Raw genomic sequence first — 18,159 nt, forward strand, 5'->3', positions numbered from 1 at the left:
CCGGCCGCGCCGTCTCCACCCCGACCGGTCTCCAGGGAGCCGCCCGGCCCCCACGCCGTCCCCACTCCGCCTCCCCGCTCCGCCTCCCCGCCTCCCCGCCTCCCCGCCTCCGGCACTTCCCCGAGCGGCCTGGGGAGCGCGGGGCGGGGCGTGCGCCGATTGGTCGGCCGCTGCGCCGCTCCCAGAATGCACCGGATGGCGCGTCATTGAAGAGAGACCATGATGGCGGCGGCACTTGGGCCCCCAGAAGTGATCGCTCAGCTGGAGAACGCGGCCAAAGTTCTGATGGTGAGCGCGCCACCCCGCCCCAGCCTCCGCGCCCGCGCGGCGCTGCTGCGCTCGCCGGACGCCTGGGAGCCCACGAGGGAGGCGGCGGCGCGGCGCAGCCCAGGAGTCTCGTGCCGCCGTCTTGCTGCCCGATTCACGTCCTGGGGCTGCGTATCCCAGGGATGTGCGGTGGCGGGACCAGGGCTTCTCGGGCCGTGGGGTCCCCCACACTGCGCGCAGCATGGGTGCGGAGCCGTGTGTGGGGCTGTGCGCGCCGCCGGGACGCGGGGCAGGAGGGAGGAAGGGAGGCCCGGCCCGGCGCTGTTAGCACCCCTGCGCCCTGCTGCCTCGGGCTCCCAAGTGCTTCCCCGGCCTGCAGGCGCCTCGGGGCCACCGCCGCGCTAGCACGTGGACGGGCGGCAGCGGGAGGGAGGGGACTCTTCGGGACCAAGGTCATTGGGGCCAAACTTTGTCCGATACTCCCCGTGGGTTGCGCGTCCACTTCATTCTGACACAACACGTTAAACAGTTCGATGAGTAGGTTCTTCATCCAGGGAATTCGGGAAGAATAAAGGGTGAAATAGGATTCGTCGCAGGGAGAAGTCAGGATAAGCTATATTTCTTTACTCGGTAAACTGTATTTGTTGGCTCAGTTTTTTAATTTTATTTTTTAAGAGTTTTTTTTATTATTAATTTGAGAGAGAACGAGAACGAAAACATCGATTTGTTGTTGGACTTACTGATTGGTTGATTCTTGTTTGTGCCCTGATCGGGATCCAACCCGCAACCTTGGTGTATCTCAAACTCTAAGTAACTGAGCTACCCTGCTAGGGCTCAATTTTGTTTTAAATGATGACTTCTGTGTTTGTAGACGATGATGATGATGCTGATGATGATTATTATCATTATTATTTTTGGAATTTAGAGGCTCATTTGGTTCCTTGAATTGATCTGGCCTTTCCTTTTTTTGTGTGTGGTACGTGCCCCTAACGGGAACCGAACTCGGGGATTCTCTGGTCCGCAGGCTGACGCTCCACCGCTGAGCCAAACTAGCTAGGATCTGGCCTTTCTAAGAATTGAATGTAGTCAGGTTTTTTATCCTTTTGGACTTTAAAAAAAATTGAGTTGAGAGAGAGAGAAGAGAAACATAATTTGTTGTTCCACCCATTTATGCATTTATTGGTTGATTTTTGGGTGTGCTTTAACTAACTGCGCTACCTGGCCAGGGCTGGACTGTTTTTTCTTTTCTTTTTGGTTTGGTGTTTGGGTTATGTGTTTGAACATCACATTTAAAAATATTTGAACTAATTCTAATACAGTTTGTAGTTTCATTTATCCAGATTTGTTTTCACATACAACACCAGATAGGCCTGAAATTGAGAAGTCTAATAAAAAACAGGATTTACTTGCTCCATTTTGAGCAAAGTTAAGTGAAACATTTTGTAATGTTTTCTGGTTCTTGCCAGTAAGTCCTAGTTTCCCTTTTAATACAAGATTATTAAGGTACCGGACCGAATTTCCTGATATGCTGGTTAGTTTTTTAGGAGCCCCCATTTATTAGATTCCAGAAGAAAGAAGCATGTGACCAAAAAAAAAAAAAACCCCACTGCATTACTTCTTTCATTGGTAGGAAAAAATTAGTTCCTTGATCATTGGCCTGAGTATTAGGATTTGTGCTTGCCTGTGCTTTCCCTTTTCCCAGGCAAAGCTAGTTTTATCACCTATGTGGAGTAACTTAGGAGAATAATCATAATAGTTTGAGTGCATTCTACATATATTGTGTTTGATGCTTTACATACTTAGTGCTCCTTGCAATAGCTTTATAAGGTTGAGAGAGAGTTTTCGTGGCCTGTATTGCATAATTATTGAGCCACCAAATTAGGTCTACAACTCAGACCTGCCTGCCTCTACAGCTGGATTTCTTTCTACTCTACCTCACCACCTCTTATATATGTTGAATAGATAGCTGTTTACATTTTTTATTTATTTATTTATTTATTTATTATTATCCTCACCCGAGGACATTTTTCCATTTTTTTGTTCAGATAGAGTGGGAGGGAGAGAGACACATCGACATGAAAGGGACACATTGAGTGGCTGCCATCCACACAACCAACCAGGGCTGGGGACAAACTACAACCGAGGTACGTGCCTTTAGCGGGAACCAAACCCGGGTCTCTGGACCACAGGCCGACGCTCTAACTGCTGAGCCAAACCAGCCAGGGCCATATTTTTGTTTTTGTTTTTTTTTGATACATGCCCCTAGTGGGAACTGAACCCAGGACTCTCTGGTCCGCAGGATGACGCTCCAACCACTGAGCCAAACTGGCCAGGACCAGGGCCATATTTTTAATCTTTCCAGGGAAGAGTATCAGAAAAAATGTTATTGAAAACAGGAAATTTCTGTTTTAGAAATTTATACTTGCTATTTAAAAATGTGTACCAAAATATGAAAGTTACTGCATTATTTCTTAGTATGATAGCTACATTTCAATTTATTAATAATAATAGGTCACATTTATTAAGTGTTTTCTGTATGTGAGGCACTGTGCCAAGCACTTTGCATGTTTTACCTCAGTAATTTTATGAGGTACTTCCATTTTTATTTTATGGACTAAGGGATTCAAACATGTAGATGCTTAGTAACTGCCCTAAATTTTCAACGGAAGTGGTTGGAGCAGGGACTCCAACTCAGATCTGTTACCAGTCTGTGGTTCTTAACCTATAGGGTAGTGGAAAAATTAAGCAGGAAAATGAATTTATTTGGGGGTAGCTAAGATTGTTAAATCTCCTTAATTTATTAAGTTTTAGAATATTAAAAAAAGTAATGGGTGATTTTTTTTTTTTCATTTATTCACCTGTGAGTCATGGATGGATATCTATCTGAGGCAACCTTGTTTACAGAAATTTATTAACTCTTGATATGTTTTGGGATTCAAAGTAAGTAGTGATGTCGTTCATAGTATTTTTGCTTAATTTTTCCTTTTGGTATATTTCATGAAAATCAGAAGAATTTTATTTATTTTCATTTTTAACTTTTTTTTGTTAATCCTCACTGGAGGATATTTTTTCTTTTGATTTTTAGAGAGAGTGGATGGGGAGAAGAGGGTAGGGGAGAGAGAGAAACAAACAAATATCAGTATGAGAAAGACACATCAGAAAATCAGAACAGTTTTAGTGTGTAGAATAATCCCAAGACATCTTTTTGTCCAAAGGTCTTAGGGAGTCCACGATGGATGTCAGAAGAAAATTGTAAACACATTTTTGGGTGCAAACATACATTTTTGGCAGTAGGTTCTATAGCTTTTTATCAGCTTCTCTCAGGAAAGAGAGACCCCGAAATATAAGAACCTAGTCTAAGCATTCTCCCTTCCATTCTACAGATGGGGAAACAGGTTCAAAGAGGTAGAAATTACTTACCAAAGGTAGGTCACAGAACAAATTAGTGATAAGACTAATCCAGAACCCAGAGCACCAAATTCCCCTATCAGAACCATGTTGCTTCTTGGAGTCCACATAGTATAATACCATAAATGTTACATTTTATCACTTGAGAAATTTTGAAATGTATTTTTAGGTATCATAGTTGCTTGACTCTGAACATCCATATTCATTCTTATTTAGGTTATTGGTTAAGCTGCCAAATAAAGTAGTGTATTAGTCTTTTAGAGTATTTATGGTATTTATGTATTTTATAGGTCTCAACAAGAGTGATTCCCCCCAAAAAGGTAGTAACAGAATATTTATAGATGCTTTTATATACTACTTAATCTTCTGATTCAAGGCAGTGAGGTTATTTGCTAGAAAATAAATTTGAAAGTGAACAAACTAGAACAACGAAGGATTTTGTAAATTAATGATAGTGTGCAAGTGAAATTATCTTTTGTGAAAATTTTGCAAATGGAACATTGTTTTAATACAGCCTGAAAATTTCTTTTCAAAATTATTTCAGTTATTGACTTTTGCTTAAGATAACTAACCTACATTTTTGAGAGGATATTAAATACATCCCAGAGTAAGTAAAGTACTTAACTTTACTACTAAAGTAAATGTTAGTTCTGTACTAACATTCTCATCAGTGAGAATCTTTCTAACTATAAGAATTTAGCAGGTTACATTTATAGACCTGAAAATTTGGTGTTGTAGATATATTTTGTGTTAATTTAAGAATTATAACAGTAATACTGGAACATATTTTAAAGTATATCAGCAAGACACAAATAAAAGTGAGGCTCTCTTCCTCTCCCTTTCTCTACTCTACTTTTTCTAAGTAATCCATATTGTTTGAGTATACTTAGTTTTTTTTTTCCTATACATTTTACAGTATGCATTATATGTACTTTTGCATAAATGATATACTGTAGATATTATCCTTGACTTAGGAATAAAAATCTTAGAGATATCTTTCTGAACAGTGAGAAATTCAAGCTGTTGCAGAAAGGTGTATAGGGGAAAGTAAAATTTCTTAAATTTATATTCCCTCTCTTCAGAGGTGACCTTCTTTGGTATCTGTAGTGAAAACCTCTGAGCGTCCATATGTCACTTTTTTTTTTAATCCTCACCTGAGGATATTTTTCCATTTTTGTTCAGATAGAGTGGGAGGGGGAGAAAGAGAAACATTGATGTGAGAGAGACACATTGACTGGTTGCCACCCGCATGACCCTCACCAGGGCCAGGGATGAACTGCAACCAAGATACATGTGCCCTTGACTGGATTTGAACCCACGACTCATTGGTCTGTGGATTGATGCTTTAACTGCTGAGCCAAACCGGCCAGGGCCATACATCATTTTTTAAATTTATTTTATTTTTTTATCCTCACCTGAGGACATTTTTGCATTTATCTTTAGATAGAGTGGAAGGGAGAGAGAGAAACATCGATGTGAGAGACATCGAGTGGTTGCCACCCACATGACTCCAACTGGGGCCAGGGACAAACTGTAACCGAGGTACGTGCTCTTAGTGGGGACTGAACCTGGGACTCTCTGGTCCACGGGCCGATGCTCTAACCACTGAGCAAACTGGCCAGGGCACATCATTTTGTTTTTAACTGTCTTTTTTTTTTTTTTTTTTTTTTTATAAATGAGATTGTGGATTCATATTTTTCTGTACTTTTCTTTTATCACCTTATTGTGCATGAATTTTGAAGGGAGTTTCATTGTCTTTTTGTGAATAGATATAAACTGTAGGATGTGTTTTGGTTTTAGAGACATCATAATGGGAAGGTATAGTATTCTTTTAGTATTTATATTGCAGTTGGCCCTCGTTTATCGCGGTTAAACGCTCCCAGACTCTACCATGATAAATGAATTTGCGCAAAGTAGGATTTTTTTTTGTGTGTGGTATGTGCCCCTAGGGGGGAACCGAACCCGGGACTCTCTGGTCCTCAGGCCAACGCTCAACCACTGAGCCAAACTGGCCAGGGTGGATTCTTTATTTATACTTTTGTCCCTGCCACTTCGCGCTTTGATCTTCGTGGCTTCACTCTATCACAGTTTTTTCAAACACTAAAAATGCGATAGAGGGAAACCACGATAGAGTGAAGCCCGAAGTGGTGAGGAACGACTGTGCATCCATTTGAACTATAAATTCAAAGAATGCTTTATTTATTTATTGTCTTGAATTTCTTTGGTTTTGTTTCCCTGGGTCCCTTGGGCTGTTAGGGATTGTCTTTAGTGAGTGGTGATAGAAGATAGTGCACAGCATTTATGTTAGCTGGTACTTTATAGAAAAGTATTGCATATTTGTTTTAAAACAAGAGTGGGTTTTATTTTTTAAATATGTTTTTATTGATTTTTTAGAGAGATAGAAACATCGATGTGAGAGAGAAACATCGATCCTTGCTTGCCCTCCTGCCTGCCCATTACTGGGATCGAGTTTGCAACCCAGGCCTGTGCCCTGACAGTAATCAAACTGGGACCTCTCAGTCCATGGGACAATGCTCAATCCACTGAGCCACACCAGCTGGCAACTGGAGTGGATTTTAATAGATCTAAATGCAACTTGAATGAAAGTGATAGTGACTGGCTTTCATAGTTTTTATTGTAGTGAAATTTGGTTAATGTTTTGAAAATTGTGCTATACAAACATTTATATTATATTATTTGAGTCTCACATTAATCCTGAAGTAAATCGGAGAAGAGATATTTTTAAGTTTTATAAATTATAAAATCTGAGATTCAGAGATAATTAATGATTAGCCTGTGGTCATATAGGTGGTTTGGTCCTGAAATTCAGTCTCTGGCCACTTACTCATTCTAGAGCATTTCTTCAGTATGTATATGGGAGGCACGATGCCATATTTGCTGAGTAGACAGGAGAAATACCTTGTTATTAAGGATGACATAGTCTAATGAGGGAGAAAGGCAAAACTATTAGCAGTTGTTAGGTAATTTATAATTAGAAGTGTATCCAGTGTCCTGTGAGAATACAGAGGAGAGGCTTCTATCTCATATATATACATATATATACATATACATATATATATATATATATATATATATTTTGGTACGTGCCCCTAGCGGGAACCGAACCTGGGACTCTCTGGTCTGCAGGCCAACGCTCCAACTGCTGAGCCAAACCGGCCAGGGCAGAGGCATCTATCTCAAAATGAGGTGGGGACCTAGAAATGGCTTCTCGGAACAGGTGATTCTTTAGCTGAGTCAGGAAGAGCAAATTGGAGTTTTCTAGTTGGATATCCCAAGTATCCCAGTTAGAGGGATCTATCTGTATGAGGGTCTGGCAGAACCAAATGCAGGTTGTTTGGGGAGTATTTGAGCATTTATCTTGTAGAATTTCCTGAGTCCCTCCTTTGTGTAAGGTACAATGCTTTTACACTTTTTGTAATCAATAATGCATATGTCATAAAATTAAGAGTTTTGATTATAGCATTTACTTTTCTTATTGGAAAGATGTATATTCAGTAAGCATTTTTATTTATTTCAACCTTATTGTTTAGTCTCTGCTGTGGCACTAAATATTAGAAAAGTGTCACTAACAATTCTTTTTCTCAAAAAAACTAGTTAGTAGGAAATTTTTATTTAAAATTCAGGTGAATTTTATGTGTATTTTGCAGTTGGACTTGTGTCAATTCAACTAATTGGAACATAGCCAGCGACCCAGAGAAGAAATGTGAAAAGACCTTTGAAATCATTCATAGGTACCTAAAAGGCTATTGATAAAATTTAACGATTTTGATTAAAAATTCAATAAACTAGGATTTGATAAAAATATAATTAAAACAGTTCTTTGAAACCACTAATAAATGGTGATAATCTTTTTTAAAACATTATTTTTATTGCTTTTAGAGAGGGGAAGGGAGGAAGAGAGACATCAATTTGTTCACTAATTTATGCATTCATTGGTTGTTTCTTGTATGTGCCCTGACTGGGGATTGAACCTGCAACCTTGGTGTATCAGAACAACTCTAACCAGCTGAGGTACCCCACCAGGGCTAAATGGTGATATATACATATTTTTTAAAAATATTTTTTTTTTTTTGCCCAGCTGGAGTGGCTGAGCATCGTCCCACAGACTGAGAGGTCCCTGTTCCATTCCCGGTCACATGCCCAGGTTTCAGGTTCAATCCCCAGTAGGGGGTGTGCAGGCAGCAGCCAACCAATGTTTCTCTCTCTCATTGATATTTGTATCCCCCCCTTCTTCTCTCTCTAAGAAATCAATAAAAACATAAAAATATAATTTTTCTTTATTGATTTTAGAGAGAGAGGAGGGGAGAGGGAGAGAGATACAGACATCACTGAGAGAGAACATCGATTGGCTGCTTCCTGCTTGCCTCCCACTGGGGATCAGGGGCACAATCTGAGCATGTGCCCTGACCAGGAATCAAACTGACGACCTCTTGGTGCATGGATGCTCAACCACTGAGCCACACTGGCTGGGCAAGTGGTGATATTCTTTTTTTAAAATATTTTTTTAAAATTGATTTTAGAGAGAGAGGATGGGAAAGGGATAGAGAGAGAGAAACATTCATGAGAGAGAACATCGATAGGCCGCCTCCTACATGCCCCCTACTGGGGATTGAGCCCACAACCTGGGCAGGTGCCCTAAATAGGAATTGAACCAGCGACCTTTTGGTGCATGGGTCGACGCTCAACCACTGAGTCACACCGGCCCAGCAGTGATATTCTTGAGAGTATAATAGGAAGTCCTACTATGACTGTTACTCAAAACCTCTGGAGGGCCTAGTTGATACAGTAAGATAATAAAAAGGAGTAAGTGCAGGTATTGGGGAAAAAAGTAATAAAGATGATTGTTTGCAGGTGATATTTAGGAAAAAGAATTCTAAGGAAATGAAACCATTAGAACCAATAGTTGTTTGGTAAAGTGGCTGGATGTAGGGCAAATATTTTCTTTATACCAAGAATGATTAAGGTAAAGATGGAAAAACGACCTCAATGTTAGGAATAAAAATTGTAGGAATAAATTATAGGGAACTATTTAATAAGAAACATGCAACAGCTTTTCAAACAAATCATCAACTGAGGATGTTTCTGTTGATTTTTTTTTTTTTTTTTTTTTTTTTTTAGAGAGGAAGAGATAAGGAGAGAAGGAGAGAAAAACATTGATGTAAGAGAGAAACATTCATAGATTGCCTCCTGTACTTGCCCCAACTGGGGATTGAACCCGCAACCTTTTGATGTAGAGGACGAATGTCCCAATTAACTGAGCCACCTGGCCAGGGCGAAACACATTTTTATGAAGAAAAACTATACAGTTTATTTGAAGAATATAAAAGAAGATAAGAATTAAACGAGGTCTGCATTTGTCTGTCCAAAGAATTAATTTGGTTAAGGTGGCAATTCCTCCCTCATTAATTTGTAGATTGAATGTAATGTCAAACAAAATTCCTCATTCCTCCTCACTCTTTTTTGAGGTGGGAGAAAAACTTAACTAATTAAAAAATATATCTGGAAGAATAATTATATGAGAATAACAATGAATATTTAAGAAATGAATGAAAGGTTTGAGGGACTTGATGTACCAATTGTTGAAATGTATTGGAAAGCAGCAGTAATTGAGACATTGTACCAGTGTCATGGGAAGAGAATAGAAAGCTGGAATGGAATAGTTCAGAACCAGAACTATGATTAAAAAGATTTTTTTTTTTTTATACTCTCCCAAGGACATTTTTCCTTTTTTTTTTTTTTGGTTCAGATAGAATGGGAGGGAGAGAGAGGAAGAGAGAGAGAGAGACATCGATGTGAAAGGGACACATCAAGTGGTTGCTACCCGCATGACCAACCAGGGCCGGGGACAAACTGCAACTGAGGTACGTGCCCTTAGCGGGGGCCAAACCCAGGTCTCTCTGGACTGCAGGCCTTCGCTCTAACCGCTGAGCCAAACCGGCCAGGGCTTAAAATATTTCAAATTGTAAAGATATGGAGAAGCAGAGAATGCTAGTGGAAGTATAAAAAGCTACAAGATTTTAGTAGTTAGTTCCAAAACCTTAAAAAGCTATATGTCTACTCTGGCCTGTGTGGCCCTGTTGGTTCGGCGTCATCCCAGGCACCAAGAGTTTTTAGATTTGATTCCCAGTCAGGACACATGCCTGGGTTGTGGGTTGTGGGCTCAGTCCCCAGTGTGGGGCGTGCAGGAGGCAGCCAATGGATGTTCCTGTCTCACATTGATGTTTCTCTCTCCCCCCCCCCTTTTTTTTAACCTTTAAAAAAAATGATTTTAGCCCTGGCCGGTTTGGGTCAGCGGTTAGAGCATTGGCCCACGGTCCAGAGAGACCCGGGTTCGGTTCCTGCTAAGGACATGTACCTCAGTTGCAGTTTGTCCCCGGCCCTGGTTAGTTGTGCAGGTGGCAGCCACTCCATGTGTCCCTTTCACATTGATGTTTCTCCCCCCCCGCCCCCACACTCTACCTGAACAGAAAATGGAAAAATGTCCTCCGGTGAGGATAAGAAATAATAATAATATTATTGTTTGTAGTTATTTTTATTTTTTTAAGAGAGAGTGAGAAACATCATGTGAGAGAGAAACATCAATCAGCTGCCTCCTGCATGCCCGGTACTGGGGATCAAACCTGAAATCCAGGCATGTGCCCTGACTGGGAATTGAACCAGGGACCTCTCAGTCCATGGGACAATGCTCAATCCACTGAAATTCACTGCCCTTGCTCTTCCTTTCTCTCTTAAAAAAAAGTTTTCTGAACCCATTTCACTTTTAGCCATTTAATCAGTGTCTGACACACACACACACACACACACACACACTATAATAACAAAGAACTGAAAATAAACTGGTATTTTGTATAATTTTGGGGAACTCTTAAGAAATGTGGATCTAATATGTAGTAATATTGTGTGTGTGTGTGTGTTTTCTTTTTTTCTTTTTAATGGGGAGATCTGAATAGACATGGAAAGATGGATACCTTTACAATTTGACATATCATTTTAATCATAGTTCTGGTTCTGGACTATTCCGTTCCAGCTTTCTATTCTCTTCCCATGACACTGGTACAATGTCTCAGTTACTGCTGCTTTCCAATACATTTCAACAATTGGTACATCAAAGTAACTGAGGAAAAAGTGCAGAACAGAATATAGTTTGTTTTTTAAATTAAAAAATAAATCTCTGGCCCTGGCTGGGTGGCTTAGTTGGGTGAAGCATTGTCCTCCCGTACACTGTAAAGGTTGCCAGTTTGATTCCCCGTCTGGGCACTTACCTAGGTTGTGGGTTTGATCCTAATTAGGGTACCTACAGGAAGCAACCAATGTTTCTCCCGCGTAAATGTTTTTTCTGTCTCCCTCTCCCCCTCCCTTCTTCCCTTACTCTACCCCTGTCTCTCTAAAATCAATTGAAAAAAATAGAAAAACATATCCTTGGGTAAAGATAAGAATATGTACATAGATTTTTTTTTTTTTTTTTATCCTCACCCAAGGACATTTTTACATTTTTTTTGTTCAGGTAGAGTGGGAGGGAGAGAGAGGAACAGAGAGAGAGAGAGAGAGAGAAACATCGACGTGAAAGGAACACATCGAGTGGCTGCCACCCGCACGACCAACCAGGGCCAGGGACAAACTGCAACCGAGGTACGTGCCCTTAGCAGGAACCGAACCCGGGTCTCTCTGGACCGCAGGCCGACACTCTAACCGCTGATCCAAACCGGCCAGGGCATACATAGATTTTTATATGCACAGAAGCAGAATTGGAAGATATATACTAAACTTTTAAGAATAGCGATAGCCTGTCAGGTGTGGCTCAGTGGTTGAGCATCGACCTGTGTACCATTCCCATTCAGGGCACATGCCTGTGTTGGGGGGCTTAATCCCTGGTAGGGGGTGTTGATACTACTCTGTCTTATCGATGTTTCTGTTTCTTTCTTCCTCTCTAAAAAAATCAATAAAAAATAAAATAGATGTATAAAATAGTAAGAGTCCTCAATTTCTAAGTTTTAATATTGAATTTTTAATACTATATAAAACATGGGATCACAAATAATAAAATTTTGATAAAATTGAATGTTACATGTGTTTATAAAATCTATGGTGACTTTCTTGAATGTTCCAAAAATTTCTATTTCAAAGAATACTACAAGCTGTTTCATGTTTAGGGTTGAGTAAAGACTAGATTGGTAGTTTTGCATTTATGTGAGGTTTTCCCATTTCTGCAGGTTGTTTCATCACTGCTATAAGTATAGCCTTGCTAGCAAATAAGGAAAAAAGGCTTTTAAGAAAAAAGGCTTATTAGAAAAACAATAAACTTTATTCTGGAGAAGAGATAAGGATTTACTTAGAGCTTTTTGGGCAAGCTCTATTCATTGTGATTGTGGGGAAAATTAGGCCCACTATAAAATGACAAAAAAAGAATATTCTGCAGTAGGGGCTTTCAAAGTTTAGAATGTACATAATCAGTCTTGGGGTGATTGTTACAACTGTAAACCCCTCTGTCTTAACTCTAAGATTCTGATTTTCTGGACCATGTTCTCTCATTTTCATAGCAGTCTCAGGAGGTGCAGAGTCAGCAGAGTTGTTGGCCCTCCGGAGTCCAGCTGTAAGGTAGTCCTGTCACTATCTGTGTTTCCCAGCCAGGGTTGGCCACAATCTGTGGGGCCCTTGGTTCAAAAAGCAAGGGGAAAAGTGCCATTAAAGGTTTTAAAATACAAAGCTTTTTCCTTTAAAAAATATTTTATTATAAAACAATAGGAGTAATAGTGCTTTCTGAGTAATAAAAGACAAATTACAAAAGAGTAATGTTTTGGTATCATAACTATATAATACGATAAATAATGTCTTCTGTGATATCTTGATTGGTCATAGGATATTTTTGGCATGCTTTTCTACAAATATATTAGGTCATCAGAATTTTACTTTTAGTGCCCTGGCTGGTTTGGCTCAACGGTTAGAGCGTTGGCCTGCGGTACAGAGAGACCTGGGTTCGGTTTCCGCTAAGGGCATGTACCTCGGTTGCAGTTTGTCCCCGGCCCTGGTTGGGTCATTTGGGAGGCAGCCATTCGATGTGTCCCTGTCACATCTCTCTCTCTCTCTCTCTCTCTCTCTCTCTCTCTCTCTCCCCCCTTCTTTCCCTCCTCCCCCCTCCTCCCCCTCTCACTCTATCTGAACAAAAAATGGAAAAATGTCCTTGGGTGAGGATAAAAAAGAAATTTTACTTTTAGCAAGTTCATTTTTAGTCAGTATAATCAAAAGTGAGATCAGTTGCTCTTTGCAAATGTAAAATTGCAAATACTTTTTTTGTTGTTGTTAGTCCTCACCCAAGGATATTTTTCCATTTATTTATTTTTCTTGAGAGAGAGCTGAAGGGAGGGAGAGAGAGGGAAAGAGTAATTGATTGGTTGGTTGCTTGCTTTCCTGCAACCCAGGTACCTGCCTTTGATCAAGAACTGAACCGGAGATCCTTTGGTCCTCCACTGATTCTCTAACTCCTGAGCCATATTGCCAGGGCATAAGTAATTTTTGATAACTTTTTATTTTGAGTAGGGTTTTTCTGCTTGATGCCCCTTTTCTTGGAGAGCTTTTATATTTTATAGGCTGAGACAACTTTGGGATAAATTTCTGATGATTTACAAATATAAATTTTAGTACATTTGGAGCTGAAGATTCTTGCAGAACATTTTTTTCTAAAAAAGATTTAACTTCATGTAAATCATTTTTTATAAGTTTGAATTTAACTTTAGATGTAAATTTATATAATATTTTTAATGTTTTCTCTGATAGTTCTTACTTATAGAGGTCATACAAGAAACCAAAAGTAACTTAATGATGTGTATATCATTAGAAATGCCTGTTTATATCCTGCTATCGCATCTTCAATTATACGGAAAAAGTAAGGTTGTCTTCATCATTAATAAATGGTTTGTCCAGAGCTTTCTATGGAAGGCAACAATCTTTAAATTTAATTTTTGTTTCTAAGGCTGTAGATACTTGCTTTGCTGTAGCAGTTTTGAAAACCAGAGATTCTAAACTCTTTGAAGAACTCTAATAAGTCCTTGATGCTCTACAGCAGTGCTGTGTATACTTGTTGTATAATTCACTGTGCCTGCGTTCTGTTGCAGCGCTCAGGCTGGAGGGGTAACACTTGTGCTGGAGCCTCAGCGACAGCCACTCCCATCCCAGTGGCCCTGGGTACCTGTGCACCCTAGACTGCCTGGAGGCCTGCACCTGTGTATTTGGCCACCAGCCTGTCTTCACAGCTCCCACATACCCATTGCCCAATTGGGCTTCACTTAACAAATCACAAATTCAGGGGTAAAAACCATTAAGGATTTCAGGATGGCAATAGAGTATGAGATCAGGCATGGGTCCATTTAAGAGCTGGGCCCTGTGTGACTGCACAGTTACACTCACGAGTTGGCCTTGGGCTTGGGCCCCAGTCTATCACAGTTGATCTCCTCTTTCTAGAACCTTGCATGCATGTACTTCCTTGGTTTGGAACACCCTGTTCCCTGTTTTGCCTAGTTAACATTTAATTCCTTGGATCTTAGTGCAGTGGTTTACTTTGTAAAAAAGCCCGACCTAGCTGAATTAGCCTAAATTCTTTTTCATCGTACCATTTGCTTAGTAACATTTATTACATCTGTGGTTTTATGCTGTTTGTGTGATTCTATGATTGACTCTTTTTGGATTGTAAGCTCCATGTGGGACAGGTATTCTGTTTGGTTTTGCTTATCATTGAAGCACTGTTGTGTTTGAAGCATCTGGCCCATTGCCTGGTACATGGTGGGTGTTTGGTAGTAGTTTGTGGACTGACGTATATGAACATAGTTCTGCAGGGGAGGCATGTAGTGTCGTGGGGTGGTTACACAGATTACCCAGCTTTGGATTGAGGTTTGTTACTGATTGCTCTTGGTGAGGCTTTGGGCAAGCTTTTATATTTCCAGCTTCTTAGAATCCTGCCGCTGCCTTTTCTCTGCGTCAGCCACACCAGCTCTCTTTTCAGTCCATCGATGTCTTGCCCTTCTTTCATGTACTATTCCCTCGCTGAGAATGCTCTTCTTCCTGTTCCCTAATCCTGCTGGTCTCTGTATAGTCACTTTCTCAGGAAAGCTTTACCTAACCCCCTGAAAACTGAAATTCACCTGTCCTGTACTTCGATAACGGAGGCTTATCAACACCTACCACATTCAGAGTCTGACGTTTACTTGTGCTGTTAATTAACGGATGTGGGCTCCCTTGCTAGACTCTAATATGTATTAGTTTAGGAACCTTGTTTGCACATAGTAGTTGCTTAGTAATATTTGTTAAATGAGTAAATGAGGAAGGCAGTAGTGTGAGATGGGCCCCAGGAAATAGGCAGGGGCTGGGTTATCCTGGGGCCTCATTTGCCACAGTGATTAGCTTGAATTCACCCAGTAGTGTGACGTGGCAGATGCGAAGGGCAGCAGTGTGAAATCTGGTCTGAGGGAAGCAAGAGGGGTAGGAAGACCAGTTAAGAGGCTTTTGAAGTTACTAAAAAAAAAAAAGATGATGAGATTCTGAACAAAGCTAGGTGGGAAGGGATGTATTAATATTCTCAAAACATTTTTTTAATACCAGAGCAACTCTTATGATAAAGGAGAGTGAATATATATCTGGGGGAAGCTGGGGAGTATCCCAAAACAGCTGTGTAAGCTCAGAATTTTTCAACTTTTAACTTAAAAAATTAATAGAAATTTTATTCTAATCCATAATATTTTCATCTTTTATAATTTTTTTTTTTTTTTTTTTTTATCCTCACCCGAGGATATTTTTCCATTTTTTGTACAGATAGAGTGGGAGGGAGAGAGAGGAAGGGTGAGAGAGAGAGAGAAACATCAACGTGAAGGGACACATCGAGTGGCTGCCACCCGCACGACCAACCAGGGCCGGGGACAAACTGCAACCGAAGTATGTGCCCTTAGCGGGAACCGAACCCGGGTCTCTCCGGACCGCAGGCCGACGCTCTAACTGCTGAGCCAAACTGGCCAGGGCTATTTTCATCTTTTAATATAAAATTATTTGGCTGTGATATTTGAACAGTATTAACTTTAGAAAGCTGGTCTATATTTTGTGGTTTTTATGTTAGGGATAAGAGAATAAATTAGAAAGCAACAGTTGCATGATAGTGACCTAACTAGATGAGAGTAGAAAAATCACCCTATTGCTATATTAGTTAAGCATAAATGGGAATTATTAAAATTTGGAATTGAAAGGCAGTGTAACATTGACAGTCTGGAGCCAGACTATCTGATTCTTCTGGCTCCACCTAGGAGTAGCTGTGTGACGTTTGGTAAGTCATTTGACCTCCATGTGTCTGTGTCTTCGTCTCCAAAATAGGAAAATAATGGTGTCTACCTCAGGGGTTAATGTAAAGATTAAATGATTTCATTTGAATTAGAAGGAAAGTGTTGAATGTAGTTCCTGGCACATAGTAAGTGCTCTATATGTGTTAACAATTATTTTGTACTTTAATGTATCAAATAACATGGTGTCAAAGCAGGTTAATCAGGGGAGCCTTATTGTAAGCACTCAGTAAATATTAGTTTAGTTCATTAAATTTCTTCTAGAGCAGTGTTGATAGAATTTCTCTGATGATGTAAATGTTCTGTGTCTACACTCATCAGCATGGTAGCCAGTAGCCACATGTGGCTGTTGAGCACTTGAAATGTGGCAACTGCAGTGGAGGAGCTAAATTTTTAATTTTACTTAATTTAAATGGCCACACGTTAGGAGTGGCTACCGTAGTGGACAGCAGAGGTCTGGAAAGTGGCTGTGTGTCTGTTTGCATTCTTTTATTTATTTTTTATTTTTATTTTTTATCCTCACCCGAGGATATTTTTCCATTTTTTATTCAGATAGAGTGGGAGGGAGAGAGAGGAAGGGAGAGAGAGAGAGAGAAACATCGATGTGAAGGGACACATCAAGTGGCTGCCACCCGCACGACCAACCAGGGCCGGGGACAAACTGCAACCGAAGTACGGCCCTTAGCGGAAACCAAACCCGGGTCTCTCCGGACGCAGGCTGACGCTCTAACCGCTGAGCCAAACTGGCCAGGGCTGTTTGCATTCTTTTAAAAAATTTTTTTAATCTTTACCCGAAGATATTTTTGCATTCATCTTCAGATAGAGCAGAAAGGAGAGAGGGAGGAAGAGACAGAGAGTGAGAGAGACACATTGACTAGCTGCTACCCACATGACCCCAACCAGGGCCGCGGACGAACTGCAGCTGAAATTTATACCCTTAGTGGGAATCGAATCCGGGTTGCTCTTGTCCGTCTCTAATCGAGGCTCTAATCACTGAGCCAAACCGGTGAGGGCTCTTGTTTGCATTCTTCTGTTTTGTAATCTGATCCCTGGGGTTTTTGTTTTGTTTTGTTTTTGTTTTTTTCCTTCTTCATCCTCACCTGAGGACATTTTTACATTTATCTTCAGATAGAGTGGGAGGAAGAGAGCGAGAAACATCAATGTGAGAGAGACACATTGACTGGCTGCCACCCACACGACCCCAACTGGGGCCGACCCTAACTGGGGCTGTGGACGAACTGCAATCCTCAGGTGAGGATTAACAAAAAAAATAGTATCTACCTCACAGGGTTATTGTGAGTGAGAGAGAAACATCAATGTGAGAGAGACATATTGACTGGATTAGTGAGGATTAGTGAGATCCTTTCTATCTGTTATTTAGATTATACTTCATTGTTTATGAAGTCTGATATTATAGATGGAATATCAGCCCTGGCCAGTGCAGCTCATTTGGTTGAACATCATCCCATGCACCTTGCTGGATCGATTCCTGGTCAGGGCATATGCCCGGCTTGTTGGCTCTATACCCTGTGGGGGGTGTGCATGAGGCAACTGATTGATGTTACCCTCTCACATTGATGTTTCTTTCTCTCTCTCTCTCTCTCAACTCAATAATGGAAATATTTAAAATGGAATATCATTCTTTGTTATATTAAAATTATATTCAGATCTGACTTCATTAAGTGTGTGAATATCGGTGTCCGCAGAGACAATTAGCTTTAGGAAATGTTTTTGTAGAATAACTAGCATATTAATTTGAAAAATTGTGCCTGTGTAGTGCTGCTTTTGAAGGGTGATGAGAAAAAAAAAAGAATGTATAACTCAGAAATTCTCTGGGTAATCCATAGTTGATTTGTATTTTCAGCAGTGTAATGTGGTAGGTAGTGCTTAGTAATGTGCTGAGTATTCAAGGTGTAGGCAGTGGACATTCGTGACGCAATGCCTTGTGAAAATAAACTCTACATGTTGACTTGGGAAAGATGGTGGGAATGAAGAATTTGCAAATGGAAAGAGAAACGTATAATTAGTAGTTAGCTGTTCACAGTAAGTTATTAATAAAGCCTTTAAAAAATATTAGGAAGTTGAGACATTGCTTTGTTGGGGATGTTTGTATTTTTACCTAGAGAGCTATAGAGGGTGCTGTATCCTT

The 18,159-nt window shown here is 40.4% G+C and overlaps 1 protein-coding gene across 5 annotated transcripts in view; it reads left to right on the forward strand.

The window, feature by feature from the left end:
* Positions 1-218: 218 nt before the first annotated feature.
* XPO4 (exportin 4) overlaps positions 219-18,159 on the forward strand; it is a 121,428-nt gene continuing 103,487 nt past the window's right edge. For 3 of the 5 annotated variants that reach the window (XM_036251071.1, XM_036251084.1, XM_036251082.1), the window contains exon 1: positions 220-288. In XM_036251071.1, the coding sequence (XP_036106964.1) occupies positions 220-288 (69 nt within the window). Of the gene's footprint in view, positions 289-7,343; positions 7,428-18,159 lie in introns of those variants that run through there. The other 2 variants (XM_036251073.1, XM_036251074.1) reach the window with 2 other exon arrangements.

Source organism: Molossus molossus, unplaced genomic scaffold (assembly GCF_014108415.1).
Source record: "Molossus molossus isolate mMolMol1 unplaced genomic scaffold, mMolMol1.p scaffold_m16_p_10, whole genome shotgun sequence".
In the NCBI taxonomy this organism is placed as follows: domain Eukaryota; kingdom Metazoa; phylum Chordata; class Mammalia; order Chiroptera; family Molossidae; genus Molossus; species Molossus molossus.